The sequence below is a fragment of the Pan troglodytes genome, chromosome 1 (genome assembly GCF_028858775.2).
Source record: "Pan troglodytes isolate AG18354 chromosome 1, NHGRI_mPanTro3-v2.0_pri, whole genome shotgun sequence".
NCBI classification, from domain to species: domain Eukaryota; kingdom Metazoa; phylum Chordata; class Mammalia; order Primates; family Hominidae; genus Pan; species Pan troglodytes.
Genome location: NC_072398.2, coordinates 65,606,995 through 65,634,829, shown reverse-complemented (window position 1 = coordinate 65,634,829; position 27,835 = coordinate 65,606,995). Strand labels below are relative to the sequence as shown.

The 27,835-nt window shown below is 40.4% G+C and overlaps 1 protein-coding gene, 1 long non-coding RNA gene and 1 pseudogene across 37 annotated transcripts in view; 2 read left to right on the top strand and 1 right to left on the bottom strand.

Annotated features, from left to right (window-relative positions):
* The first annotated feature begins 442 nt into the window (after positions 1-442).
* LOC112206917 (U2 spliceosomal RNA) lies at positions 443-619 on the top strand (annotated as a pseudogene).
* Positions 525-10,495, bottom strand: LOC107969542 (uncharacterized). Its single transcript, XR_001711462.4, has 5 exons — positions 10,373-10,495; positions 10,118-10,193; positions 9,335-9,460; positions 1,417-1,490; positions 525-1,319 (listed from the first exon to the last, which is right to left on the bottom strand). It is a non-coding gene; the product is annotated as an uncharacterized LOC107969542 (long non-coding RNA).
* A 391-nt stretch (positions 10,496-10,886) lies between these two features.
* The window catches only part of SMG7 (SMG7 nonsense mediated mRNA decay factor), an 82,831-nt gene continuing 65,882 nt past the window's right edge, over positions 10,887-27,835 (top strand). For 3 of the 36 annotated variants that reach the window (XM_063810527.1, XM_063810533.1, XM_063810491.1), the window contains exon 1: positions 11,530-12,309. Coding sequence is in view for 4 of the 36 variants with exons in the window: in XM_024350512.3 (XP_024206280.1) it covers positions 12,281-12,309 (29 nt within the window). In the remaining 32 variants the exon portion in view is untranslated. Of the gene's footprint in view, positions 12,310-12,564; positions 12,653-13,382; positions 13,561-27,835 lie in introns of those variants that run through there. The other 33 variants (XM_063810588.1, XM_063810547.1, XM_063810531.1 and 30 more) reach the window with 24 other exon arrangements.

The following is a 27,835-nucleotide window of genomic DNA, read 5'->3' as shown; positions in this document are numbered from 1 at the left end:
GACCAGCCTAGCCAACATGGTGAAACCCTGTCTCCACTAAAAATACAAAAAATTAACTGGGCATGGTGGCATGCACCAGTAATCCCAGCTACTTGGGAGGCTGAGGCATGAGAATTGCTTGAATCCTGGAGGCAGAGGTTGCAGTGAACTGAGATTACGCCACTGCACTCCAGCCTGCGTGACAGAGCAAGATACGTCTCAAAAAAAAAAAAAAGGAGAAAATGAAAATTTACACGAGATTATTAGATTTAGTTCAAAGGTTCCTGGCTATCTATCTGAAGCTTACCTGAGGGGTAAAAGAGGACTTTCTGCAGAATATACAGTAGTTTACAACTGTCTGGACTACCTTATTTTGTTTTGTTTTGTTTTGTTTTAAATGGTATTTTCACTCATACTAAAATGGGTGAGAGTAGAGTGATATTCCACCTTGTACCCAAAGTCCATTGCTTCTCGGCCTTTTGGCAAAGATTAAGTGTAGTATCAAGTGTACACAAAGTCCAAATTCAAATGATACAATCTGTTTTGGAGAATATTGACATTTATTTATTTATGAGATAGCGTCTGGCTCTGTCACCCAGGCTTGAGTGCAGTGGCACGATCTTGGCTCACAGCAACCTCCATCTCCTAGGCTCAAGGGGTTCTCTCAGCTCAGCCTCCAGAGTAGCTGGTTCTACAGATGTGTACCACCATGCCCAGCTAATTTTGTTTTTTTTTTTTTTTGGTAGAGATGGAGTTTTGCCATGTTGCCCAGGCTGGTCTCGAACTCCTGGGCTCAAGCAATCTGGAGAATATCAGTCCTTTAAATGGCAATATAAAGTTCCTCAGGGTGTATAGCTTCTTGAACTGGATCTTAAATGGAATCATTTCCAACTGTCATAGATTTTAGGCAGCAAAACTAGGGATGCCCCACTCAGAATTTAGAGATTGCTGAGTCTGGAAGTATACTTTAGAGGCAACAGAGTCCCTTTTCTTGATTTTAAGACAGACTGGGGATCTAGCCTCTTCTTAAAATCTCCCATGGAAAACAGATTATAATAGATGGGTGTCTGACAACTATTACTACCACCAGGCAATGTGCTTCTTTGCTCATCTATCTCTTCTTTCTCCTCTTCCAGGCTTCATGGTTTTCTTTTTTCTTTCTCTCTTCCCCTATTCTTTCTTCTTTCTCAATTCAGTTTTCCTGCCTCTTTTACTTTCTTACCCACAAATGGGGGGAAAAAAAAAAAAAAAACCAAATGTGGAAGTTCCTGACTGGCCACATTCCAGAGAATTGAGGAAATGCAAGTTGTTACATAACTGGGCGGGGCCAGTAGCATGACCTAGAGTTGAGGGAGGAGGAGAAAATAATTTTAAAGGTAAGAAAAGGCAAAATGGCAAATAAAGACAAATAAAGATATAACTTTAAACTTCTTTTACTTAAAATAATTCTCTGTGAATTCCATTCAGGGCATGCCATCTTTCTCAGGCTGTGACGGTTCCCAGAAGTAGATCTGAAAATTACCAAAGAGGCATTTTGGTCTGTACTGGTGTATTAAAACATGATCATCCTCATCAATTTTTGCTCATACATAAGTATTAGTGCCTGATACTGCATTAGAGCCACAGGAATTGGCTGTAACAAGATTGTTTTTTTCAATCATCAGTTGTGAAAAGCTATTACACTTATCTTTTTTCTTTCTTTTTTTTCCTTTAGACAGAGTCTCACTCTGTTGCCCAGGCTGGAGTGCAGTGGCGCAATCTCGGCTCACTACAACCTCCACCTCCCGGATTCAAGTAATTCTTCTGCTTCAGCCTCCCAAGTAGCTGGGATTACAGGCGTGAGCCACTGCGCCCGGCCCTACACTTATCTTTAATGTGCTTCCTTTTCAATGTCTAATGTTACTTTCAGACTTCTATAATATAGAAGTTCAGGCATTCTTTAAAAACAATGCTAACCACCACCAAAACAACAATAACCATAATAAACTCAACTTTGCTTTTTGATTGGCAGAAAATGTTGAAAAATGTATGAAATTAAAGCCAACCGTAAGTAGTCTACCTCAGAAATAGCTGCTATTAACATTTTATTATATTTATGACCATTTTCTATGTAATTCTATTTCACAGTTGCACTTTACATCTATAGTTTTGTATCTTTCAGGCATAATTTAGTATACTTTTAGCCATGGTTTTCCATCACTTTTCTGGTAGATGAGCTGTATGTATTCCTTTTCCTGCTGGGAAATAGAATGTGAACAAGTAAACTATGCAAAATCTCATTCTGAAGGACTTTACAGTTGACTGGGACACTTACGTGGATTATCTGATTGCATGTCTGTACTCGATCTCAAGTGGAATGGTTCCAAAGACCTCTACCACGGCATTTGTCACTCTATAATATAACTTCCCTTTTACTTAACTGTCTTTTAAACTTAAGCTCTGAGAGCAGGACTGTTTGTTCACCATTTTCACCCTAATGACTAGCATATGACCTGATACAATGAAAATTCTATTTATGAAAAGACTGAAAGACTGAATAAATTACTAAATACTAAAATTCTAGAGGATCCACAGCTCATCAAACTTCTCCATAGTAGCAGGATACACCAAGATTAAGATTCCCAGAAGTAAAGTTTTAGTTTCGATATAGATTTGTCTTGAAAAAGCAGAGAAAGATAGGAATTGATCATCATCAATTGAACATGCTCTATAGATACTAAACTCAATTCTACCTAACATTCCTACAGTGCTTTCATGCTAAAATTTGACTGTTCCTCAAATACTTAGAGAAAATTAATTTCAGCTTCTTTCTACAGCTGGTAACCTTCTGTAACATCTAGGCCACTGCTGCCTGTATTTTGGAAATGTTGGCATTCCAGTTATTTGGCATGCCTTCTAGTCCTGGTCTTACCCACAGGAACATTGTTAAAGAACTAAAACTGGTGGGGTGCAGTGACTCATGCCTGTAATCCCAGCACTTTGGGAGGTTAAGGCAGGTGGATTGCTTGAGCCCAGGAGTTCAAAACCAGCCTGAGAAACATGAAGAAACTCCATCTCTACTAAAAATACAAAAATTAGCCAGGCGTGGTGACATGTGCCTGTAGCCCCAGGTACTCAGGAGGTTGAGGTGGGAGAATGGCTTGAGCCTGGCAGGTTGAGGCTGCAGTGAGCTGTGATTATGCCACTACGCTACAGCCTGGGTGATAGTGAGAGACCCTGTCTCAAAACAACAACAAAACAACAACAACAACGACAAAAATTAAAACTATTCGTGTCCTCTTGGACAAAGAAATGGATGACTTGGAGGACCATAATGGGAACATTATAGCCAATGGTTGAGAGAGCACGAGAGTGAAACAGCATGCAAGCCAAAGCCATTCCAGAGGTGTTAGTTTGAAAGAGGGCAGGGGAAAGCATAAGCAGCTGGTTTTGCGCCGTAGAAGCCTCCTTATCCTCTTTAGCTTTGAACCAGATCTTGGCTCTTATTTCATTCAAATATAAAACAGCTAATGAACTGAGATATCCTTCACAAATAGATGAAAGAATTTATACTGGCCAGGCATGGTGGCTCACACCTGTAACCCCAGCACACTGGGAGGCTGAGGTGGGAGGATCACTTATCACTTGAGGTCAGGAGTTCATGACCAGCCTGGCAGACACAGTGAGACCTCAAAAATAAAGAAAATTTAGCTGGGCATGCTGGTACATGCCTGTAGTCCAGCTACTTGGGAACTTGAGGTGGGAGAATCACTTGAGCCCAGGAGGTTGAGGCTGTAGTGAGCCGTGATTGCACCACTGCACTCCTGCCTGGGCAACAGAGTGAGACCCTGTCTAAAAGAAAGGAGAGGAGAGGAGAGGAGAGGAGAGAGGAGAGGAAGAAAAGTGAAAAAAAGTAAAGAAAAGAAAAGAGAGGGGAGGGGAGGGAAGAGGGGAGGGGAAGGGAGGGAAGGGGAGGGGAGGAGAGGACAGGGCAGGGCAAGAAAGAAAAGACAGAGAAAGAAAGAAGAAGGAAGGAAGGAAGGAAGGGTCATATGATAAAACTGGTCATATAGTTTTGAGGCAGTATGCTGTGTACCTCTACAGCAGTTTGTATTTGTTTTTAAAGGTGCATTTAACCTACATTAATTAGAGTGTGTATGCAGTTCTTATTCACCCTTTATATAAAGTAAGAGCATTCGTTGAGTGTCTACTAAGTACCAGGCTGCTTACATATGTTACATGCCTTATTTAATTGAATTGAATTCAGAACCTGCCTCCAGAAACATAATTATCACATTTACTTTGAAATTGGATATAGCCCTTTCCTTAAAATCCTACATTCAGTTTACTTAGCCCTATTCCATTACAGGCAAAAAAATTAACAATAATAATGCTAGAATTTATAAACACTTCTCTGGTGAAAAATAGAGACCACTGAGCTTTCCATTCTACACCCTGATCCAATTTTCTTTCCGAAATTTTAAAGGTAACTTTTTGTATTACATTCTAATTAGCTGATAGCCTCTCTTCTCTTTTGCCATCCTTCCCTAGCACCCTCTCCTGCCACATAATGAAAGAATTAACTGCACCTAATCTCAAATTAAAAAACATAAAGTTAAATAAAAATAATTTGGACGTTGAAGACTTTTTCTACATCGAAGTCTGAGACGCTGTTGTGAGATAACTGATGAGTTATCCTTCATCTTATAACTGTGCATTTTACTCATTGCTTAAATATTTCATTTAATTAAAACTTTAATCTTGTTAAATGTAATAGCAATTTCAATTACCGAGATTAGTTGAAGGCCCAATAAAATTATTTTCTTACTGCTTTAGGATTACTTCTAAAGAATACGTGGTCCAACTTTTTTTTTGTTTTAGAGATAGGGTCTCACTATGTTGCCCAGGCTGGTCTCGAATTCCTGGGCTGAAGCAGTCTTCCACCTTGGCCTCCCAAAGTGCTGAGATTACAGGTGTGAGCCATTGTGCCCAGCTCCCAAATTTCTATTAATTTAGTTTTTGTTTTTTAATTCCTTGACTTAATGAACATTTATTGAGCATTCTTTGTATCTGGTGTTCTGCTAGGGAAGTGATAATACAAGAGTAAGCAAAATAGGCACAGCATCTACTCTTACAGAGCTTACAATTGGAGGTAACAGACATTAAACAAAGATTTACAAATATGAAAGACTTACAAATGCCATGAAAAAGAAGGGCAGAGTGCTATGGGAACATATAAACGGTTTAGCTAACTTAGCCTAATGGTTGGGGGTTGGAAAGTAGAGAAAGCTCGTCCAAAGAAGTTCAGATTTAGGCTTAAAGCATACGTAGACATAAGAGTAGTCTGCGGAGAAGAATTACCTAGATAGAGGGAACAACTTATCTAAAGGCTCCGAGAAGAAAAGAACACTGCTTATTCAAGGACCTAACAGAAGGTCACTATAGCTAGAGTGGTGATACCAGGGGGTGGGGAGGGTTGTCAGAGAGGAGGCAGGCAGAGACCAGAACAGAGGTCATCATAAGGATTGGAAACTTTATCCTAAGGGTAATGGAAAAGCAATGGAGACTTAAAGCCAGGGGAAAAAACTTTTTAAAAAGCTTAACATAGCTAAAATGTGGAATATACGTACACATTAATTTACTATTTAATTTGTTCCAGAATGTGCTCTTACATCTTAACCCAACAATATTAAGAATTGTTTTTAAGATGGAGCCTTGCTATGTTGCCCAGGCTGGCCCCAAACTCCTTGGCTCAAGTGATCCACCTGCCTCAGCCTCCTGAGTAGCTGAGATTATAGGCACCTGTCACTGTGCCAGGCTAATATTAAGAATTTTAACAAATATGACCAGGTGAGGTGGCTCACCTGTAATCCCATTACTTTGGGAAGCCAAGGCTGGAGGTTTTCTTGAGCCCAGGAGTTTGAGACCAGCCTGGGCAACATAGGGAGACTGCTGTTTCTACAAAAAATAAAAAAATTAGCTGGGCATCGTGAGGGAAGCCTGTAGTCCCAGCTACTCGAGAGGCTGAGGCAGGAGAATTACTTGAGCCCGGGGGTTGAGGCTGCAGTAAGGTGTGATCATGCCACTATACTCCAGCCTGGGCAAAAAAGCAAGACCCTGTCTCAAAAAAAAAAAAAAAAAAAAAAAAAAAAGAAAGAAAGAAAAAGAAAAAGAAAAGAAAAGAAAGAACTTTTACATATATGGAACAAACTATCCAGGTTTTTGATATGTAAAAGTTTTCTGAGAATAGAAAAGACCCTGGGATTGTTAAGCAAAGCAAAAAAGTGCTTGGATGCATATTCTTAGTATGCCTTGAAGTGATGGACCTAAGTCCTAAGTTTCTTTGCTTTTCATCTTTATCACATTTTAACTTGAATTGCCAACTGAATTGGTACAATAATAATGTCAGGGAAAAGAGGAAGGTGTGTGTTATTTCATTTTCACACTGCTATAAAGATACTACCCGAGACTGGGTAATTTATAAGCAAAGGGGGTTTAATTGACTCACAGTTCCATATAGTTGGGGAGGCCTCAGGAAACTTACAATCATGGTGGAAGGGGAAAAATGCACCTTCTTTACAAGGCAGCAGGGAGAGACAAACAAAGGAGGAAGTTCCAAACACTTACAAAAACATAAGATCTTGTGAGAACTCACTCACTATCATGAGAACAGCATGGGGGAAACCACCCCCATGATCCAATCACCTCCCTCCCTGGACACGTGGGGATTACAGGTCCCTCCCTCAACATGTGGGGATTATAAATAGAGATCAGATTTGGGCAGGGACATAGGGCCAAACCATATCAGTGTGTGCATGTGTACATGCATGTACATGTTTCCCATGGTTTTGAAGAACAGATTTATGACAGTGAATATCAGTATCACATTCTTAGTGCTCCAAAGTAGTATCTACCTGATAAAAGTTAGGAAAGTAGAAACTAGAAAATATTAAAAGATTATGTTATTTTAGTTGGGTGTTTTAAGAAAAATATGGCAACTTCTAGGTAACTCAACAGACTTTGACATGAAATATGTTGCTGTTAGATTAGGGACCCACAAGATGATTTCAGTAAGTACTGTGCTTCGGGTAGTAAAGAGATGCATGAACACTAAGGCCTTCTGCCAATAAAATAAGAGAGGCTAGGGTTTTTGTTTTGGTTTTTCAATACTTTTCAATCTTTCCTATGAGCATCTCTTCTTGTCTTCTCCAGATTGTGTCCATTAAATCAGCAGATAAGAATTTTAGGTGTGGTAATTTCTCAGAGGTATTTGCTTATTGGGAGTTGGGGGAAACCTTGAAGATAATAAGATTTCCCTTAGTAAATATTAGGAGAATGGAGAAGTGAAGGGGGAGAGAAAGCTCTGAATATTATTCCCCAACTGTCACCTCAGTGCCTCCCAAATCAGAAGTTTCTTTTCTTCAATCTTGGACTGCAATGGTTCCCGACTATTCTTCAGGCTAAAAGACTCCCTCTTTGGAGTTAATGAATAAATATACACTTGGCAAACTGTCTGAAAAAGGCTACTGACCCTTGATCTAAGAAATCTTGAGCAACAGGAGACCTGAATTTAAATGTCAATTTGTATCTGACTCACTATTTGAAGAGAATGAATTACTCATTTGATTGACTCACTTAACTCTATGGTCTGAGGTGTGGTACTGAAGAGGAATGAATGGCTAGCTTCACACATATTGTGTACTGAGTATGCAACTGATAATAAATGTGTTTCTGCTTTGATGAGAATGATTTACCAAGTTCCTAATTGTGCACAGGATTTATAAACATTCAGAATATGTAGGATAAATATTAAAATAAATTAGGGCTTGTTACGATGTCATGGCACAGGCTGTCTATTATTATAAAGAGGGAGGAGGCCTGCTATGTATTAATCGTCAGGTTACCAAAGCTCTGGGTAAATTTGGTAAGAATGTTAAGAGTATCTTCTCAGCAAGTACTCAGTGTTTGATTGAAAAGAGGCCATTCTATCTACTTGGACAGAAATGTGGTTATATTAGGCTGTTTTATGTGATAAAAGGTTTTTGAAAAGTTTTAAATCTCTAGCATTGGACTCACAATGTCCTAATATTGTGTTCTTTTCTGTAATCAGTCATGAATAAAGAAATCTATCTTCTAGCACTGGATGCCAATAGATTTGAATGTGAGTTCAGACCTATGAGTATTATAGACAAAGACTAGATTGAGAGCTGGGTACAGTGATTCACACCTAAAATCCCAGCTACTTGTGAGGCTGAGGCGGGAGGACTGCTTGTGGCCAGGAGTTAGAGATAGCCTGGGCAATACAGTTAGGCTGCATCTCTATTTAAAAAAAAAAAAAAGACTAGATAGAGTATTATTTTAAAAAATAATGTTATGCTGTAGTAGTTCTATTTTACTCTTTTTAGCTTGATATAAAAGAGCAAAAGGGACTGGGCAAGGTGGCTCACACCTGTAATCCCAGAACTTTGGGAGGCCAAGGCAGGTGGATCACTTGAGGTCAGGAGTTTGAGACCAGCCTGGACAACATGGTGAACCTTGTCTCTACTGAAAATACAAAAATTAGCTGGGCATGGTGGCACACACCTGTAGTCCCAGCTACTTGGGAGGCTGAAGCACAAGAATTGCCTGAACCCAGGAGGCAGAAGTTGCAGTGAGCTGAAATTGTGCCACTGCACTCCAGCCTGGGTGACAGAGTAAGACTCTGTCTCAAAAAAAAAAAAAAAAAAGCAAAAAGGCAGAAAAAAATTTAATGTTTATCAAGTTCAGTGTTGTATAATGGGCACTCAATCATGTATGTCATCATTAAAGGTCACAGGAAGCCTATAACAGGTAATGCTTCCATTTTGGTCAAGGAGCAAACTGAAGTTCAGATACCAAGATGGCAGAGTTAGAATGCATACTCAGGTCCGTTAGCTTGTGATCTTTCCATGAAATCACTTAGCCAAAAAGACAAACCCAAAAACAAAATCTGGTAGGATTAATGTAAGTAAGGAAGCTTCTCTTTAATTTCTTTTGGTTTAGATGTGATCTTATATCTGTAGGGGGGGAAAAGGTGAACAATATCTATTGCAAAAAGAAAGATGTCTGTAATTCTACAAGTTTGTTGACTAGGACAAGTGGAAATAGATGAAAATGGAAAATGTGTATTAAACAGTATATAAATAGAAGGTAATAATTTTTCTGAGTCCTATTGATTTTTGAAGGTAATTTTAATATTAGTATCAAAGTCTTCTAATCTCTAAAATATACTACTATTCTTCTATTTAGCTAGAGATATTGTAAAGCTATTGAAGACTCTTATAAGATTCTTAGGAAAGCTGCTATAAAACACAGACTTTATTATTTCTGACCTCATGTGTTCCTACTTTGTTCTTACCCCAATTACTGCATCCCTCATATTGCATCCTAATCATTACTCTGAGCTCTCTACCAGCAGTTGGATTTCCTCAAGACAGGGACCAGGTCTCTTTCATTGTGGTGTCCATCATAACCAGAACAGTGTCTGAAATATAATAAGTACTCAGTAAATGTTTATGGAATAAATCAGCAAACACTAACAAAAGGATTCATCTTTCTGATCCGTTTCTCTATTTCCAAAATGAGAAGATAGTAGTAATATTTTCCTAGATTGCTTATCAGGAATGTATGATAACTGTTCATACACTCTTTATTGGAGATATGTGCCACAGACATAAATGGCTATTACCATGATTAGTAAGGGGGTAATTATTACAATTTTTATTCTGGTTGAAATCTAACCAATTAAAAAATCTAACCAATACGCGATCACACTGGTCTTTAAATTAAAAAAAATATATCTAGCCAATAAATTTTCGGAAAGAAATGTAGGCTATTTGAGGTAATAGGTAGTAGGAGTCTCTATCCTTGGGCGCTCATGGTAGAAGGCAAAGCAGAACCCCACCGCGGAAATGAGAATAATCCCTCACTAGGTGGCTCTCTTTGCCGTGAGTGGGCGGCGCGTCGGGGCGGGGCGGGTGATTGGGGGCATTGTACTGCCGCAAGCGCTGCGTGTCACGCCGCATCATACCAGGCGCTGGCAGCATGAGGGGCATAGTCCACTTTCTATTTCGTTAATGACAATCTGTCCTTGGAATTTATTTCAAAGCAGGTTGTACTTTCGTTTCCGCTAAACTTATACCTGATGTTTCAACTGAACATTGGTATAGTCTTATTGGTGCAGGTCTCAGAGAAGGATCTTGAAAGTGCCTCTTCACCTGGCGTAGAAAAAGACAGCAGGAATCAGGTAGCCAAACCAGACCAAACCAAATCAAAATAGCCCATTAAAATCCTTATTTTAACTATCCTATGAGGGCTGCATTCTTGGAAGGTTTTATATAGTTACATATCCTAAAGTAATTTGGGATAGCTCCTTAAATGACTCCACAATACGAACCGAAAATATAACTTGTAAAACGTCAATTTCTTCAAGTCATGGATGATGAATTTTCCAGCTATTTCTCATACACTTCATATTATTATTGACTTCGTTCTTTATTTCAGCTTTTTGGCCCGAAACCTGACACAAAATACACATAATAAATATCCAAAAAGATTTGTTCTGAGAATGAAACTTCTTTTCCTAGACTCCTTTCACCAGACAGATGTATCTAGGGTTCGTTCTTCTTGATCCTCTTTTATCCGATGTTTTCCTCTCTAACTCAACGACACAGAATGACGACTTTTAAAACACTGCAGACCCGTGAGAGGAGAAAGGTTGCAGAGCAGGGAGGAACTTGGAGGTCTGCCTTTAATAATCAAGCAGGATCCCCACTGCGGGGTGCCTATCAGAGTGATGGCGCTAGTCAGCCTTCCGGCTTGTCCCCGGCTTAAATGATAGAAAACCACGTGTTAGCCTTCTAGGATGTGTTCCCACCCTCACCCTGGCCTCCTCGCGGCAGGCTCGCGACAGCTAGGTCAGGAGGGAGTACGCGGGTGGGGTGGATTTGGGGGAGGGGTCGACTCGCCAGAAGTCGGCTATCCCCGTCGGCAGGGAAGGCATCGCGGCTGTCGTGTGCCGCTCTCCTCCCTCAGGGACCCCGTCCAGGCGGGATCCCGCCTCCCAGAGCCCAAGGCAGTTGTGGGGAAACCCCTTGCCCTTCCTCGCCGCTTGGCGCTGCCGCCTCGCCCTCCCGACTCCAGCCCGCCGCCCACCAGCCTCCAGGCCATGCATCCTCTTCGCAGGCCCAGCCCTCTCCACGCCCGGCTCTGAGAGGAAACTACGGAGGTGGTTCCCGCTCGCAGGCGGGTGGAAAAGCCCATGGTGAATGCCTCGGGGTGTCCCCCCAATTGCTGTGGGAAGTGGGAAGGGAGGAGGAAGTGGACTTCACCACCGGGGAGAACTACATCGATTCCTAACTTGGGGGAGGACTTTAGATGGAAGGGAAGCCAAACGGGGAACCCTGGGCGGTTTCCTGGGAATCCATTGGCCAAGGGGAGGGTGACCCTGTCCGCACACATCGGTTACTATGACAATATAACCACAGCCTCCAGTTGCCATGGCAGCTGCCTATCCAATCCGATTGTCTTCTTTTCTCTTCCTCTCCGGGCCCCACCTTATCCCCTCCAAGAGTCTCCCAGCGTGCATGGGGAGGGGCTGCAGCGAAGAGGAGAGGGGGTCCTTCGAGTCACTCTCTACGCGCGAGGGAAGACAAGCGTTGAGGGACTGCTGGGAGGAACTGTAGGAGGAAGGGGCGGCGTTTCCGGTGGGGAAGAGTGGAGGCGTGCAAAAAGGAAGAGGGAAATCGGCAGGAGTGATAAGAAGGGGGAAGACTTTGAGTGTAACTCCCGTTCTTTTGGCCTGGGTGTTCCCGGTGGTGGGGTTGGGATTGCCCCCTTGCGCGGGAGGAGAAGGGTGGATTGGCAGGAAGCCTCCAAGCGCCACCAGCCGGTCTCTCAGAAGCCGCACAGGCGCCACACAGCTCGTTGATCCCAAAAGGGAGCGCTACAGAGAGGCGGAAATCACTGAGGGGACAGGCGCTGCTGAAATCTCGCGAGAGGGACCCCCTCCCTCGCCCGGTCGCCGACTTCCTCTGCTTCTCCTCTTTCCCCCGCCCCTCCTCCCTCCCCCTCCCCCCCGGGTCGGAGTGTCCCTGCGCCCCACGGGCCAGAGCAGCAGCGAGAGCAGCTTTCCCCACTCCCTCCCCCTCGCCTCATTCACCCCCACCCCCCTGCCGAGCGAGGAGGAGCTGGAGGAGAGGAAGATGGCGGCGGCCGCCAGCACCCGCGGTGCCGCGGGGCCGCTCCGAGGAGCCTGAGAGACCCACGGAGGCTTCGCGGGAAGACGCGGCGGCGGCGGCGGAGGATGAGCCTGCAGAGCGCGCAGTACCTCCGGTGAGTGCCGAGGCCGGGCTGGTACGTAGGGGGAGCGGGCCGCAGGTTGGGGCATGGAGCAACAGACACCGAGGTGGTAAGTCCGGGGTGGCGGGGGAGTTGCTGCGTCCTCTCCTCGCCGGGCAGGGCGGCGGAGACTGCAGGGGGATCTGCGGGAGGGGGCGGAACGGGTATGGGTGCCTAGCCCCTACCGCCCGGGCTGAGCTCTGGCGAAGCCAGCTCGTCCCGGTGCGAGGAGGGAGGTTGGGGAAGCGTGAGAATGTGCGCGCGCGCCCTTGGTCTCGGGTTTGCTAGCGAGGGGTGGAGAGAAACGTCGGGGAGGCGGCGGCGACCCCGAGTGGAGGTGGGTGTGGAGGAGTCTGATCCCCGTGGCAGGGGACTCGTGGTGTGGCGTGGGATTGGTTGGAGCGATGCATGAGTAGAGGACGGGGAGGAAGTCTGCACACCTGGGGTGCTGGGGCGGGGGAACCGCGGAGGGCAGACAGGGGGAGAGGGAGACCGCAGGAAACTGAAGCTTGTTCTTCATTCTCGGGTTGGGAGTATTGAGGAATAATGTCATCTGTAGTTAGTTGGCGGTGTGGGGAGGCGTGAAGGGGAATAGATGGGGAAGTGAGGAAAGAGGGAGGCACTGTGGACAAGGTTGGGTTTTTCAGAAGAAACTGGGTTAGAATCAGTGTAGTCGGAAGATACCATTCTGAGAGTCGTGTGCATTCATTAAGAGTGGTGTAAGGAACTTGTATGTCAGAGGTAGAGTGACACATGGGTATAGTGTGTGTGTGTGCGAGATGTGTGTCTGGGGTGGGGGGCGCGGCGATTGATGCACATTTCAGGATGAAGATGTAGATAGGTTGAACTTAGTACCTGATGGCGAGAACATATTGAATGGAAGGACACCAGCTTTTGTATCAGCTGAAAGGTTCCATGGAAGCTGAGTAAGAGCTTGGAGGCAGAGGTAAAGTGGGTCAAAAATCTTGATAGAGAAAAGTAAGGTTGTTAGATCCTGAAATTAACTGGGGAGTGACTACTGCTTAGAAAAGGGGAAGACTTTAAAATTGGTCCTTTTTGTCTTTCAGGAGCAGAACTAAGAAAGGGAGGCCTTATGGAAAGATGTTTTTTAAAAAATTGTTTCATACCTTGCGGAGGAGGGAGTTGGATGAGGTGGAAGTCTGAAATGAGTGGAAAAGTCACTTTAGCTGTTTAGTGACATGAAAGTATTGACGTGTGTGGATCCCTATATGTATATTGCAAGAGGTGTGTAGTTACCTGATACATAGGGTGGCCATTATAATTTTTAAAGTAGTAAAGTTTTATTAAGCATAATAGGGAGAGAAGAGAATGATGAGATATTTGAATAATGCTTGAATGCTTGATTTTAACACGACATATATGCCCAGTGACCACAGGACAGTTGGAATGATGTCTGTAATTTGAGGTCCTTTTCTTCATCTTAGATATCCCTTTGTTGTTTAATATTTCAAATAAATACAGCTATGACAAAGATCTGTTGTAGGTGCTATAAAGAGATATGGAAACCATCAGGGTGCTGATTAGTCTTAAGGAATTTGCAGTTGAGTATCTATTAGGCAAGTAAATTAAACAGCACAGAGTGTAAGTACCATGAAAGATACCAAATGTTGCCGGGCGCGGGGGCTCACGCCTGTAATCCCAGCACTTTGGGAGGCCTAGGCGGGAGGATCACCTGAGGTCAGGAGTTCAAGACCAGCCTGGCCAGCATGGTGAAACCCCGTCTCTACTAAAAATACAAAAAATTAGCTGGGCATGGTGGCGGGCGCCTGTAATGCCAGCTACTCGGGAGGCTGAGGCAGGAGAATCGCTTGAACCCGGGAGGCAGAGGTTGCAGTGAGCCGAGATGGCGCCATTGCACTCCAGCCTGGGCAACAAGAGTGAAACTTCGTCTCAATAAATAAGTAAATACATAAATAAAAATAAAAGATACGAAGTGTTTTGAGTCCAAAGGCAGGAGATCACCTGAGCAATGGGAGGGAATCAGGAAAGACTTTGTTTATTTGCTCATTCATGTACTCATGATTCATTAGTTGTTTTGTTGATCACCTGTATGGGAGGCATTGTACCAACATCTGAGAATAGAAAAAGAAGAACTCCATCCTCCTTTTACAGAGCTTACAGTTTCTTAGACTTCAAGAAAATGGCACTTAGGATATTGTTCATCCTTAATGTTCATTTTGACAGATGTGGATTGAGAAGAGGGGAATTCCAAATGGAAGGAAACTGAGCAGAGTTATGTAGGTAGGGAAGCTGGGGGGAAGGGAGGTATTCAGTCCAGTTAGACAACAAGGTAGTGTGATATAGCTGAGAAAACTTAAGAGTTGTAAAGATTATCAAGTTTGACCCTTTCCTTTTACACATGAGGAATGTAAGCCCAAAGAAGGTAAAATTGTTGAGGCTCATATAGCTGGTATGTGGAAACTAACTGAAATGTAGGTCTTCTAACTTCAAGTCAGCTGTAGTACACTGCATGTCAGTGTTCATCTGTTCTTTCCACAAATATAAGTTGAGAACATAATATATTCTAGTGTTGAGGGTACACTGGTGAATAAAAAGGTGAACATGGGAGGATATATTATAGTAGAAGGGCACAGTCAGTAAACATAGCAGTTAAATATATATCAGGTGGTCACAAGCACTAGGAAGAGGAATAAAGTAAGACAGGGATGTACTGTTTTATCTGGACAAAGTGGTCGGGGAAATCCTATTTGATAAGGTGACCATATTTAAGAGGATCCTGAATATCATGTTCCATAATTTATAGTTAAAATGGGTAGACAATGGAGAATCTGAGATGATTTGTTAGAATTGATATGTTCACAGCTATGTGTTAGGAAAATGACTCTGTGTAATGTAGTGGTGGATAACAGAGAAAAGTAAGGTTGTTAGAGCCTGACGTTAATTGGGGAGTGACTACTGCTTAGAAAAGGGGAAGACTTCAAAATTGGTCCTTTTTGTAAGGTTATTTTCCTTACAAAAGATTCCCTTTGGGACTTTGGTCCTGAATAAGGTACTGGCAGTGGATCTAGAAAGTTATGAAAAACAAATTGGCAGAGTGGTGGTACTTTTAATGGGGAAGATCAGTGGACTTTGAGAGGCTTCTTGTTAATGTACCTTATATTTTATAGCTTGACATGGTAGGGAGGACTTCCTTAGATGTGGAACCAATGATAGTTTGAGATGAACTTAGTTCTTTGAAGAAGGGAGAAAAAAAAATGAATACAATGATATTTTTCAGCTAAAATTGAGCAGGCAAAATGGGGGAGGCATAGGTCCTGGGGTCCCTTAAAGATTCCTGGAGCCAGTCTTGTCTCAATCTTAGGCATTTGTCCTAAGTAAATTAAAACAAGTGTTAGAAGTCTGAGACCTAGGTGGTGGTTGTGGGAATCATAAAGGCTTGTGCCAGTCTGAATTTCCCTCCTCCTCTTTTAGATAATCATTCCATTTAAAGTCTGCAGTGGGGACACTAGAGAATGTCTTTAGGGAAGCATTATGTTCACGTTCTTTGAAAATAGAACTGTTGGTTTTTATAGACACTTCAGGGAGGATGCTGAGTATTGCTGAATGGATGTGGTTGGGGGGTGTAGCAATTGTTTTCGTGACCTTGACTTGAAGAATTTTCTTGCCTACCTTTGTCAGTGGTGGAAGATCATGACTGGGCAATTTTTAATCTCTGTAGCTACAGATCCTGCCTCATGTAGATGAAAATTAGTTTTGTCTTGGCTGAATTTTAATTTGTTAGAGTAAATGAGCTGGGATGTCTGGCATTGAAATGGTGGGGTGGTGGGAAACCAAGAAGCAAGATGGCTGTTTCAGAAGTGTCAGAAATGAAGATAGGAGGCAAGAAGTCCCAGTAAGACCAATAAAGAGAGAATTCAACATCAAGGGAACTGAATTAGTCTCAAGTTATAAAAATAGAGCAGAGATGAAAGGAAGAAAACCTATCTTCTGTGTGGGAAAGATGATGATATTCTGGGCAGGAAAGGATAATGAAATTTTTTGTTTGTTGAAAGGTAAGTATCTTTTTAATACACTGAAAAGACTTCTAAGAGAATCAGTTAAGTTGAAAATACTTTGTTATGTTTTATAAAAATAAAAATATGATCTTAAATATGAGGGTTCTAGGCCGAATAACATTGGGAATTTATTACTCAAATTGAAGGAGAATTCAGAGTATTTTCTCTTTTGATTTATGACAGAATGAAAGATTTTAAAAGACTTTGACACCTCTGTTGAGTAAAAGAAAGGGTGTATTGAATACAGTTCATTTGATGGGGGTAGGAGAAGGTTAGGATAGGCCGCAGGTGAGGTATAATATTATGCTTTAAAATAATGGCATTTTGAAAAAAAGAAAAGTGGAAATTAACATATCGAAGTTGGAAAAGCAGGAGTGGGGGAAGTATTAAAGTACCAGACAGAGAAGACATCAAAGTTGTTTTGGAAGATGAGAAAGTAGAATAATCATAGCTATAGGGAATACCAGTCAAACAGGTCAAATCCTGTTATAAAAGGTGGCACAGGTGCCACCGAATGACTTCTGCTGCCATTGTGGGAGCCACTGTTCATACTCTATGCTCCCTTCAACTTTCCTCCTTGTCTTCCTTCACTATTCTCTTTTGTCTCTAATTTTTTCCTATGCTGTGAGTGTTTCAGTGAGATCCACTTGAAGTGGATTCCTACTGTTAGACTCCTTTACAGGAAAGGTCCAGAAAGTATCTGTTTTGTTTTGTGTGTGTGTGTGTGTGTATATATATGTGTGCATATGTATATATATGTACATATATACATATGTGTACATATATACATATGCGTGCATATGTGTGTATATACATATATACATATGTGTGTATATATACATATATTTTTTGTATGATACATGTATAGTGAAGACGCTGCATCTCAGTGGCTCACTTGTCAGAAATTTTGTTACTAATATAACAGCCACAGGGTTGTTTTCTAAGCCAGCAGAAAAATGGTTGTCATTTAAATAGGAAGTAAAATATCCAATATGGTATAAAATAAAAATGTATCACTATAAATCTTGAAACAGAGAGATAGTGGAGATAAGGCTGGATAAAGTAGCAAGCTAAGCCTTATCCTAGCCTGGGGAGAGGAACAGAGAAGATAGTGGGAGCATTGGGAGGAATATATAACTAAATAGGATGGGCTCCAGGTTCTAGAAGAGTCTAGTAATGCTAGATCAGATAGTCACTGTATCCTGAAGCTTCTAGAAGTCTTAGAGCACATGCTGATTTTAGTCCATGTGGTCCACGAAGTCTTCTTCACCTGCCCCTTCCCCTTCCTTTCCACCAGGTACATGCTTTACAGAATGTAAAGTAGCTTTTGTCCCGGAATATCAGCCAAAGGTGGTGACATTTTTTGAATGAATGACTGTCTCTTTAGGCTTATAAGTCTTTGTTATAACAGTGTTAATAGCTTATTACCTGCTTGGATATTGTCTGACTAAATTATTTTGGCAGTTAATTTCTGCTTCCCTTGTGGTTTCATTTGGATTCAAAATGTATACTTCCTGTCCTATCTTAGGTATCATTTCTTTGCTTTCTAACAGCTGTGGTCTTCTGCCTTCATGGTAGAAGAAGCAATTGCTGAGTTTTTTGTTGTTGTTTTTAATGGATGTGTTACAGTAAGATCTGGACCCACTAGTATTGCAAGTTTCATGAGGCAGTTTTGAGGTGGAGAGTGGTTCACACTTTAAAAGGGCTGGTGTGTTTTATACTTGAGAAAAATTGTTTCCTGCCTCCGGCTAGCCTTTCAAATTTTTGTATTAGTGTCATGAATGAGTGCCTGAAAGTTTAGATGGGTTAGTTTAATTGATCTTGTGTAGAGAATAAATTATAAAGCATACGTCTTGTAGATAGTGGATTATTCATCTGTTTGTAGGTATATTGGCAGATGGCCATTATATATTGCCATTAAAGTTTTGCAGTCAAGCTATATTTTAGTTTAGTTGCTGTATTGTTATGAATAGACTTATCAGCTGTCTGGGAAATTGTAACTAAGCATTTACAAGGAAATACAAGAGTGGAATTTTGGCAGGTATGTCACATGGTAAGTGACAGCTTGTAACCAGCTCTTTTTTTGTTAGTATGTAAATGGAGCTGCTTAGGAACATTGTTTTTACTCTCCCTTAGACCCAGTTTTTAGTCAGTGGAAAAAGGAGGTGATTCTACTAATTGTCTAAGAAAATTTTAGGAATCTCAAGTAGACTATGTGGCAGCTTTGGGTTTTTTTCTTGTCTGTTTCATTTACAACAGGATTTCTCAGCCTTGGCACTTATTGACAACTTGGTCCAGATAGTTCTTTGTTGTGGGTTGTCTTGAGCATTGTAAGATGTTCAGCAGCATCCCTGGCCTCTATCCATTAAATGCCAGTATCTTCCCTTGCAATCGTGACAATAAAAAATGTCCACACATTGCCAGATGTCCCCTGGATTGTAAATTCACCCCCAGTTGAGAACCACTGATTTAGAAAATATATGTAGTAAAGATATATATGCACTGCATGGGTTCATTTTCTTGTTTTCTCCTCTAAGCCACAGATTAGATTTTCTTTTCAGTTTTATTTTAGGTAGTAATAGGCTAGTTACCATAGGCAGACATTATCCATAAACATTTGTACATATTTTAATTTCTTAAATCTGTGTTCTCTTTTACTGGCAATTATTGAATACTTATTGTGTAGAGCACAATTACCGGGGTTTTGCCTTTGGCAAATTAAAAGAAAGACATTTAAGTAGCTATAATAGTAGGTCAAAGGTACTATGTAAGTATAGGCAAGAAGTTTATTCCAACAGAGGTGGAGATGGGGTGGAGAGGGTGTCTTTGAGGAGGTGAGATTTGGTTTGGATATTGAAAGATGGATGGGATTTTAAAAAGTGGATATTGGGCAAATTGCCATTTCAGGCGGGAAGAACAACTCATGGCTCCTTTATTCCAAATAAATTTTTTAAAAATTGATTCACTCACTTAATACATTGCATTAATTAGTATGCTGACCACATCTAAGTTTTTCTTAGATAAGGTAGGTTTATGGACAGAGAAGTGGTGATGTGGAAGTGGTAGTTCAAAGATTTGGTGGCTGCTATAGGCCTCAAAAAGGGAAAAGGAATTTGGTCAGGCAGGATCCTACAGAGTCCCTTCGTTTAACTGTACTCTTTAATGTTTACCATCCTTCAAGATCTTTTTTCAGTTGTGTCGCTCTCTTCTTTTAAATTATTCCCTTTACCGATCTTACTTTCTATGAACCAATCTCAATTTTCCCTTAAAAGGCCTTCCTGACCTGATTTTTCTTTTTAAGTTCTGTCCTTCTTTACCTTTGTTTTATGGCCAAGCATTTCAAGTTTGCCCTAACCTATGTTTTTCCTTTAGTTACCATCTACTTTTCCTTAATCCCTTGCTATCAGTCCATTTTTTTCTGAGTACATTATTGAAATTGCCATTTCCAAAGGTGCCAAAGACCTCACGGTGGCCAAATTCATTTACTGATTGTTTTCCTTTCTCTCAAACTCACACTTTTGTTTTCCTTCCTCTGTGTGTCCCCCTCTCTTGTATCTGTCCTTCTATCCATTCCACCAATAAACATTCAGTTTGGGCCATGCTATATCCCAGGTCCCTGGGGATAAAAAGAGAATATGCCCTCAAGTAGTTTCACTGGGCATGCAAGTAAGTACTCAATTACCAAATAGTTCATACTGGCAGTGGTATATACACAGAGGCTTTAAAGGGTGTTCTGAGCTCTGTTGCGTTTAGCATCAAGATTTCATGATTCTGATTACATTGCCCATTCTTTTGAAAAATTCTTCCTACTGTTACCTTACCTGCATTTCTTCCTGCAAGTATCAAGAAGGAAGCATTGATTTGGGGCTTTAAGCACCATCTGCTACTTTCTGTGTGGGCTAACAACTTAACATTTCTGTGTCTTGATTTCTTTATTTGTAAAACGGAACATTGATCTCCTAAAATTGCTGTCAGTGTTAAAATAACAAAGGTTTACATGTGTTTAACAAATTCTGGTTCTTTTTCAGGTTCTTTACCACCTGTCCCCCTGCCAATTAATCTTTGCGTTGCTTCTATATTAATAGTCTTGAAAAAGTATTTGTATATGGCTTTCACTTCCTTAAACTCATTTATCTGGTATTGTTGGCCTTCCATAAAATGACCTGCACCTACCTCTGCCTCATGATGTCTTCTTACTCCCTGATAGAAACCAACTGCCTTAGCCAGAGTAATCTCATTGTTTTCTAATCATGGCATATGCATTCCTGCTTAAATCTCTCTTCCCATGTCATTTCCCATGTGGGAAGTGCCATACTGTACTAGCTTAGCTTAAACTTCACCTTCTTTTGTGAAGACTTCCTTGTGTACTCTGGTGATTTCTGCATTCTTTAAACTTTGTAGCATTTCCTGTATCTTAGTCATTTGGTACTTGTAATTTCTTAATTTTGTAATGATCTCTTTTTTTATATGTGACTTATCTCTGCAGCTAGACTAAGTATGGTTGAGACCATGTTTCAGCATCTTTTAAATGTACAGTGTACATAATTGGTGTTAAATAAAATTGTCATGCTTTTGTTTTGTTTTTGCAAAACATTTAGGACTATTTACCGTATGCCAGTGCTAGGCTCTGAGAATATAAAAATGAACCGATGCTTACTCTTTAGGATAGTGGCTCCTGAGGGAGACAGATGTGGCACAAATATTTCAATATAATGTGGTAAATACAGTGTGAAATGTTTTCAAGGAATTCCATGAGTGTACTAAGGGAAGTGGAACTTTTCCTGCATAGGAGGTTTAGGGAAAGCTTCTGGAGTTGAGCACCAGAGTTCAGTTTTACTTATTTTTTTATTTTTCTCAGAGACAGGATTTAGCTCTGTTGCCCAGGCTGGTTTTGAACTCCTGGCCTTAAGTGATCCTCTTGCCTCAGCCTCCCAAGTTGCTTAGATTTATAGGCATGAGCCACCATTCCCTGTGGGCTGAATTTTAAAAGGATGAGCAGGATTAGCCAGGTAAAAAAGAAGAGTATAGCAGGCAAAGAACAAAATGAGTAAATGCCTCAGTGCAGTGTGTTTGAAGAACTCTAAAAGAATCCTGATTTATAGGCATGAGCCACCATTCCCTGTGGGCTGAATTTTAAAAGGATGAGCAGGATTAGCCAGGTAAAAAAGAAGAGTATAGCAGGCAAAGAACAAAATGAGTAAATGCCTCAGTGCAGTGTGTTTGAAGAACTCTAAAAGAATCCTGATACTAGGAATGACTGAGTTTGGTTGATGTAAACATTATGATCAGATTGAGACTACCAGTCACATTAGGCCATATAAATTAGAGATTTTGATTAGTCCATATCTCATTCTGCATTTTTTTGTGTGGGGGTGGGGGGTCTAAGGTTCTTTTTCAGTGAACCTGGTCATTAATCTTAAGGGAGCAGTTTATATTTGAGTAGCTGGTGTGTGTTATGCACATTCCTACTGGAATAGGGAGACACAAGAGAGAAAGATTTATATAATGCCTACAGTACTTCCTCTTGAGATATGTAAAGATTTAGATTTCCTCCCCCTACTTTTGTAAGTAGCCTCATCTTAGGTAAAAAAAAAAAAAATTGCTATTTGGAACATTATTAAATGATTACGTGGGAAATGATGACAGTGTTAGTGAGTACAGTAGTCCTCCCTTAATTATGGTTTTAGTTACCTTGTGGTCAATGGTAACTAAAAGTAGGTGGTCAGAAAATAGGTGAGTACAGTACAATATATTTTGAGAGAGTGAGAGACCATGTTCACATAACTTATTATAGCTTATGTCATAATTATTCCATTTTATTATTAGCTATTGTTAGTCTCTCACTGTGCCTAATTTATAAGTTAAACTATCATAGGTAAATCTGTATAGGAAAAAAGTGGTGTATATAGTGTTTGTTACCACCTGAAGTTTCAGGCATCCACAGAGTCATCTCCCATGGATAATGGAGGACTAATGTACATGTAATTCTGAAAACAGCTTTGGGCTAATAGGACTTCATTTATAGAATCCTCACCTTGAGATAAGGAGGTAGAATGGAGGTAAAGTTGTGGGAAGGAGAAGTTCTGTAGCATTAGGGGGAAATATCAGAAATCTTTAGTTACTAAGGTTAAGTGAAGTGTCTTTGGATTTAACTTTTTCAAGTCATAAAGAAGAAAAACTTTGCAGACCCTTTGATGATTAGTGTTTTGTTCTCACAGTTCTTGATGGCATTTTCCTACTCTTGTGTCTTGTCTTAAATGACAAGCATGATTCTGAAAGTCTGTTATAACTGCTATATTGCATTAATATTCTCATCTGTTTCCCAAAACTCTTTGGGTTCTTTTCTCAGATCGCAGAAGTTGGGTTCTTTTTCTTTCCTTCTTCTTCCTAAAGACATATAATAGTATTTTAGTGCTGTGTTAGTTGGGATACAGTATAATGGATGTGTCTGTTTTACTAATACTGCCTCTTAGAAAGGTTACGAATTATTTACTTTTGTATCACGTGATCACCTAACCAGATTATCTTTGAGATACTGTACAGTAATGAGATAATTAGTAGTGAGGTAATCAAAGGAAAATGCAACTGGAAGATGGTATTCAAAGAGAAAAATGAGTTAAAGACTGCTTACTTGAAATTTTTTTTATTACTGGTGAAAAAAGTAAAAAAGCATAGTGTTGAGAGAACCACCATAGGATAAATTTGGACATTAAAGAGTGTCTTAGGACATCTGCAGAATTTTGTGTGTGTGCATACATACAACTTGTGTAATATATTATGAGGTGAAATTTTTGTACTTTTAATATCTAATTCTATGAAATCATATTCCTCAATTTCTGTTTAAGTAACCAAAATGACAGTATTATACTTTGTCTGAAATAATCATTAGTTTTGTTTTTTGATGAAAAAAGGTTAGACCATTTTAAGAACCACAACTCAAATAATAAGGCATATTGGCCATAAATTCTGGTTTATGAAAGGAAAATAATGTAACAGATTAATTGCTTTCTGGTTTTCTAATGTAATATATTAATTTGGTTGTTTAAACTCATACACAGGTCTTTTTGGCTCCCTAAGACAGCAGCATGGCATAGCAAGTTGAATGAGCCAAGGAGTTTGAATTAAGACTGGCTTAATTTGTATTTTGGTTGTCCTGAGTTCAGATCCCTATTATATACTAGCAGTGTAACCTTGAACCTCTCTAGTTTTTTACCTTGGCTACCTGTAAAATGACCATGGTAGAATTACTAGGAGAATTACATGAGAAGATAGACACAGTATAATCCCTCCATAGCCGTGGGAGATTGGTTCCAGGACCCCCACAATACCAAAATCTGTAGGTGCTACTTTATATAAAATGGCATAGTACTTGCACATAACCTGCATACATTGTCTACTCTAAATCATCTCTAGATCACTTACAATATGTAATACAATGTAAAAGTTGTTACACTATATTGCTTTTTAATTTGTATTTTTAAAAATTGTTATTTTTTTCTGAAAAAAAATTTTTTTTTTGGTCTACAATTGGTTGAATCCATGGATGAGGAACTCACCGATAGAGGGCCAGCTCATACCACAATAACCCTCATGCTTTCTGCTTTTTTGTTACCTGTGCTGTTTCTTTATACCTGAAATAACAATTAGTCTTTCCACTATTTTTGGCAGCTGATTTGAAGCTACAAGTGATGGCAGCTCTCAAGAATGTGTCACCAGGAACAATTCTCCCTCCCTTTAAATGCTAACAGGGAATTGTTAGCATTTCCTTTGTATGAGGGTTACTTGCTTTTGTGTTGGATTTGGGAGAGGTGTGCAGTATATCCTGATGTGGCCATATAGTTATATCCTTTAATATTAATCTTTGTGAAACTTAGAAGGAGACTCCTGAGTTAATATCCTTTATTTAAAAATTTTTTGGTATGTGATTTTATTATTTTATAAATAATGTTTTTAGTAATCATTTTGACCTGTTGTTTGAAAGGCTTCTTTATTATACTCTTAGACCATCTGCCATATAGCTTCTGGGTTAGCTTCCATTCGCATGTAATCTGGCATACACTGACATACCTTTTCTTTTTTCAGTTCTGACACTGAGGCTTGCATAGACTAGCAATAAGGAATAACTTCACAGAGAGGCTGTTTGTTTGTTCTTTTGACATGATTGTTAATAGTAATAGCCAGCACTTTTATGTTGTGCCAGACAGTATTCCAAATATTGTGTGTTTATTAACTCTTTGAATAGTAGATGTATACTACTATTGCTCTGTTATACAGCTAGGCAAACAGGCATAGGAGACATACATGCAGAAAGTGGCAGAGCTGGGTTTTGAACCTAGATATCAGGCTGATTCTATCTGTATCTGTATAGTTTTATAATCTTATTTGCTTAGGATTGTATGATTTTGTTTTTATTTTATTTTTGTTTATATAAAACATAATGTAATATGTAGAATTATAAACATATATAATCTGAACACTCTTCTCATCAATGTCAACCTTCCTAATGCACTTTTTCTTTGTAGATAATAAGCGGGAAGTGGGCCGGGTAGTTTTGCCAAAAAACTTACTGAGGGGAGATAAGTTTTTCTTGTATATTTGAAATTAATTCATTTAGATTGCTTTATCTTACTGACTAGTTGACCTGCTATTCCTCCCTTATTATAGCTGTTCTTTCTGCAGGTTTTGTCTTTAGTTAGTATCACTACAAAGATACAGTTTATTTCCTAGAACACTGGGGAATATTGAGAACCAGCTATTATGGGGGAAAATAACTTTGACCTATCAGGGCTAATAGTACAAGTAGTGAATGACTTGCCAGTTTTTGTGGATAACTTCACTGCAGAAGATTTGGATTCCATTTTCCTCACTGGCTTGGTTATTACATAGAGATGTTTAGGTGCCAGCTTCTGACACTGAGGATTATAATTTTGCATGTATGAAATTTAAATCTTGGATAATAACTTGCTTCTAAAGGAAAATTCAATGTAACTTTTAAAAAGTAACAGATTACTAAAGCTATACTTTATATGTGACCTGATATCTTTGAATTTAATGTTTACCCTTGGAAATTTATTGTTACCTGAAATTGAGACAGCAAGACTGTGGTTAACTAGGAAAAGGGACAGCTTTCCTTTACTCACTTCCCAGTCTTAATTTCTTTCTTTCATGTGACTTTACATTGCTCTTGAAAATTTCCTTCTTCCAGAAAGTCTTTCTTTGGATCATCTTAGAATTTTCTCAGGTAAATGAGTAGATGTTTCTCTTTTGTGTGTGCACCATGTTGTTCTCATGTTGTCATTTAAGAGGAGGGCTTTCTCTTAATTATTTTGGGACAACCTTAGAACCATACTGACACCCAGTAAATGTTGGCTAATAATATATGAGATTGCACTTACTGCAAACATTTTGAATTACGTGAATTTCTCAGAGTAATTGACATATTCAGTCTTCAAGGAATGGTAGCATCTGAATAATTAGTACTATTCTTCATTGTTACATAAAACCAAGCACACTTGATTTAAGCAATGAAAAGAAGCAAAAACTGTATAAACTGTGTCACAGGCCTTTTTTTTTTTTTTTTGTGACGGATTCTTACTTTGTTGCCCAAACTGGAGTGCAGTGGTGCCATCTCGGCTCACTGCAGCCTCCACCTCTTGGGTTCAAGCGATTCTCCTGCCTCAGCCTGCTGAGTAGCTGGGATTACAGGCACCCGCCACCACGCCTGGCCAATTTTTGTGTTTTTAGTAGAGATGGGGTGTCACCATGTTGGTCAGGCTGGTCTTGAACTCCTGACCTCGTGATCCACCTGCATTGGCCTCCCAAAGTGCTGTGATTACAGGCGTGAGCCACCACACCTGGCCTTTTCTTTTTTTCTGAGACAGGGTCTCACTGTGTCACCCAGGCTGGACTCCAGTCATGTATTCACAGCAACCTCTACCTCCCAGGCTCAAATGATCCTCCCACCTCAGCCTCCTGAGTAGCTAGGACTACAGGCGCACGCCACCACACCCAGCTAATTTTGGAATTTTTTTCTTTGTAGAGATGGGTCTCTCCAGGTTGCCCAGGCTGGTCACTGTCTTTTTAAAGAAATGCTAATAACACTGTAGACGTAAGAATTTAAGAATACAGGAGTTTATTAGGTTTTTAGTTGCAAGGAACAGAAAAAACACTGGCTCACTTAAGCAGTGAAAGGGCTGGAGATGTAGGACCAGTAGCGGTATTCGTTTCCTTTTCCTGCTCTAACAAATTACTACCACCATGGTGGGGTTAAAACACACAACAGTTCTGGAGGTCAGAGGTCCAAAATGGGTCCTACCAGGCTAAAGTCAAGGTGCCATTCCTTCTAGAGTGTCTAGGAGGAAAATCCTTTTTCTTGCCTTTTCCAGCTTTTCAGACTGCCCACATTCCTTAGCTCATGGCCCCCTTCCATCTTCAAAGCCAGTAGTCACATTACTCTATATTCTACTTCCCCCACCACTCTCTTTCTCTGACTCTCCTGCCTCTCTTTCACTTAGAAAGATCCTTGTAATCACATTGGACACACCCAGATAATTCAATACACTCTCCCTTTCTCAAAATCCTTAACTAATCACACCTGAAAAATCCCTGTTGTAGATAAAATTCAAGGTTCTGGGATTAGGATGTGGACATCTCTAAGGAGCCATTATTCTGCTTTCCACAATAGCTATACAGCCTGGAACAGTGCCTCAAATCACATCATAGAACTCAGCCTGTGAAGACACTTTGCAGAACCTTGATTGTGTCAGTTACTTTGCATCCCTGACCCTGACACCACTCATGCTGGCCCTATTGGAAATTGGATGTGCTTGCTGCTGCTATCCAGAATGGATTAGCCACAGTCCCCACTTTCTCTCATTAGTTCACACTTAAATGTAGGGTTGATGTGTTTGCTGATGGAGCCTGAATTATGTGTCTGTACACTAGCTGCAAATGAAGCTGGTAAATATATAATGGGAAGCAGGTTCTGCTTTATAAATTGTGGGGATTTCTCAAAAATAGGAAGAGAAATTCAGATGCTGGGCTTGAATACCAACCAGAGAGAACATATAAGTACAGTTGAGAGTCATTGGTATAAGGATTCCATTCGTTTGACAAACTGTACCAGAGATACACAGATGGATGAGATACATTTCTGTTTCTGTTGGTGCTAGCCAGAGCAAGAGTGGAAAGCCATGTTCATATGTCAGTAGCCTAACATAAATCAGTACTATTTCTCTGAGACTCTAACTGATAGGAAGCCAGCTCTGTTATGTGAAGGCTTTTCACTTAGTGTGTTTTTCATCTGTTCACCAAAAATTGCTATTGGCTGTACTTTTGCCTTTCAAATGGTGACATGAGAATAGTTGATAGAGGAAGGTGGGTAGGTTTTGAGGTTTTTCTCTTTCACTCCAGTAGGTTATCAGTTAAAGTGGTATTGATGTATAACTGTGCTGTCCAATATGGTACCCACTGGCCACATATGG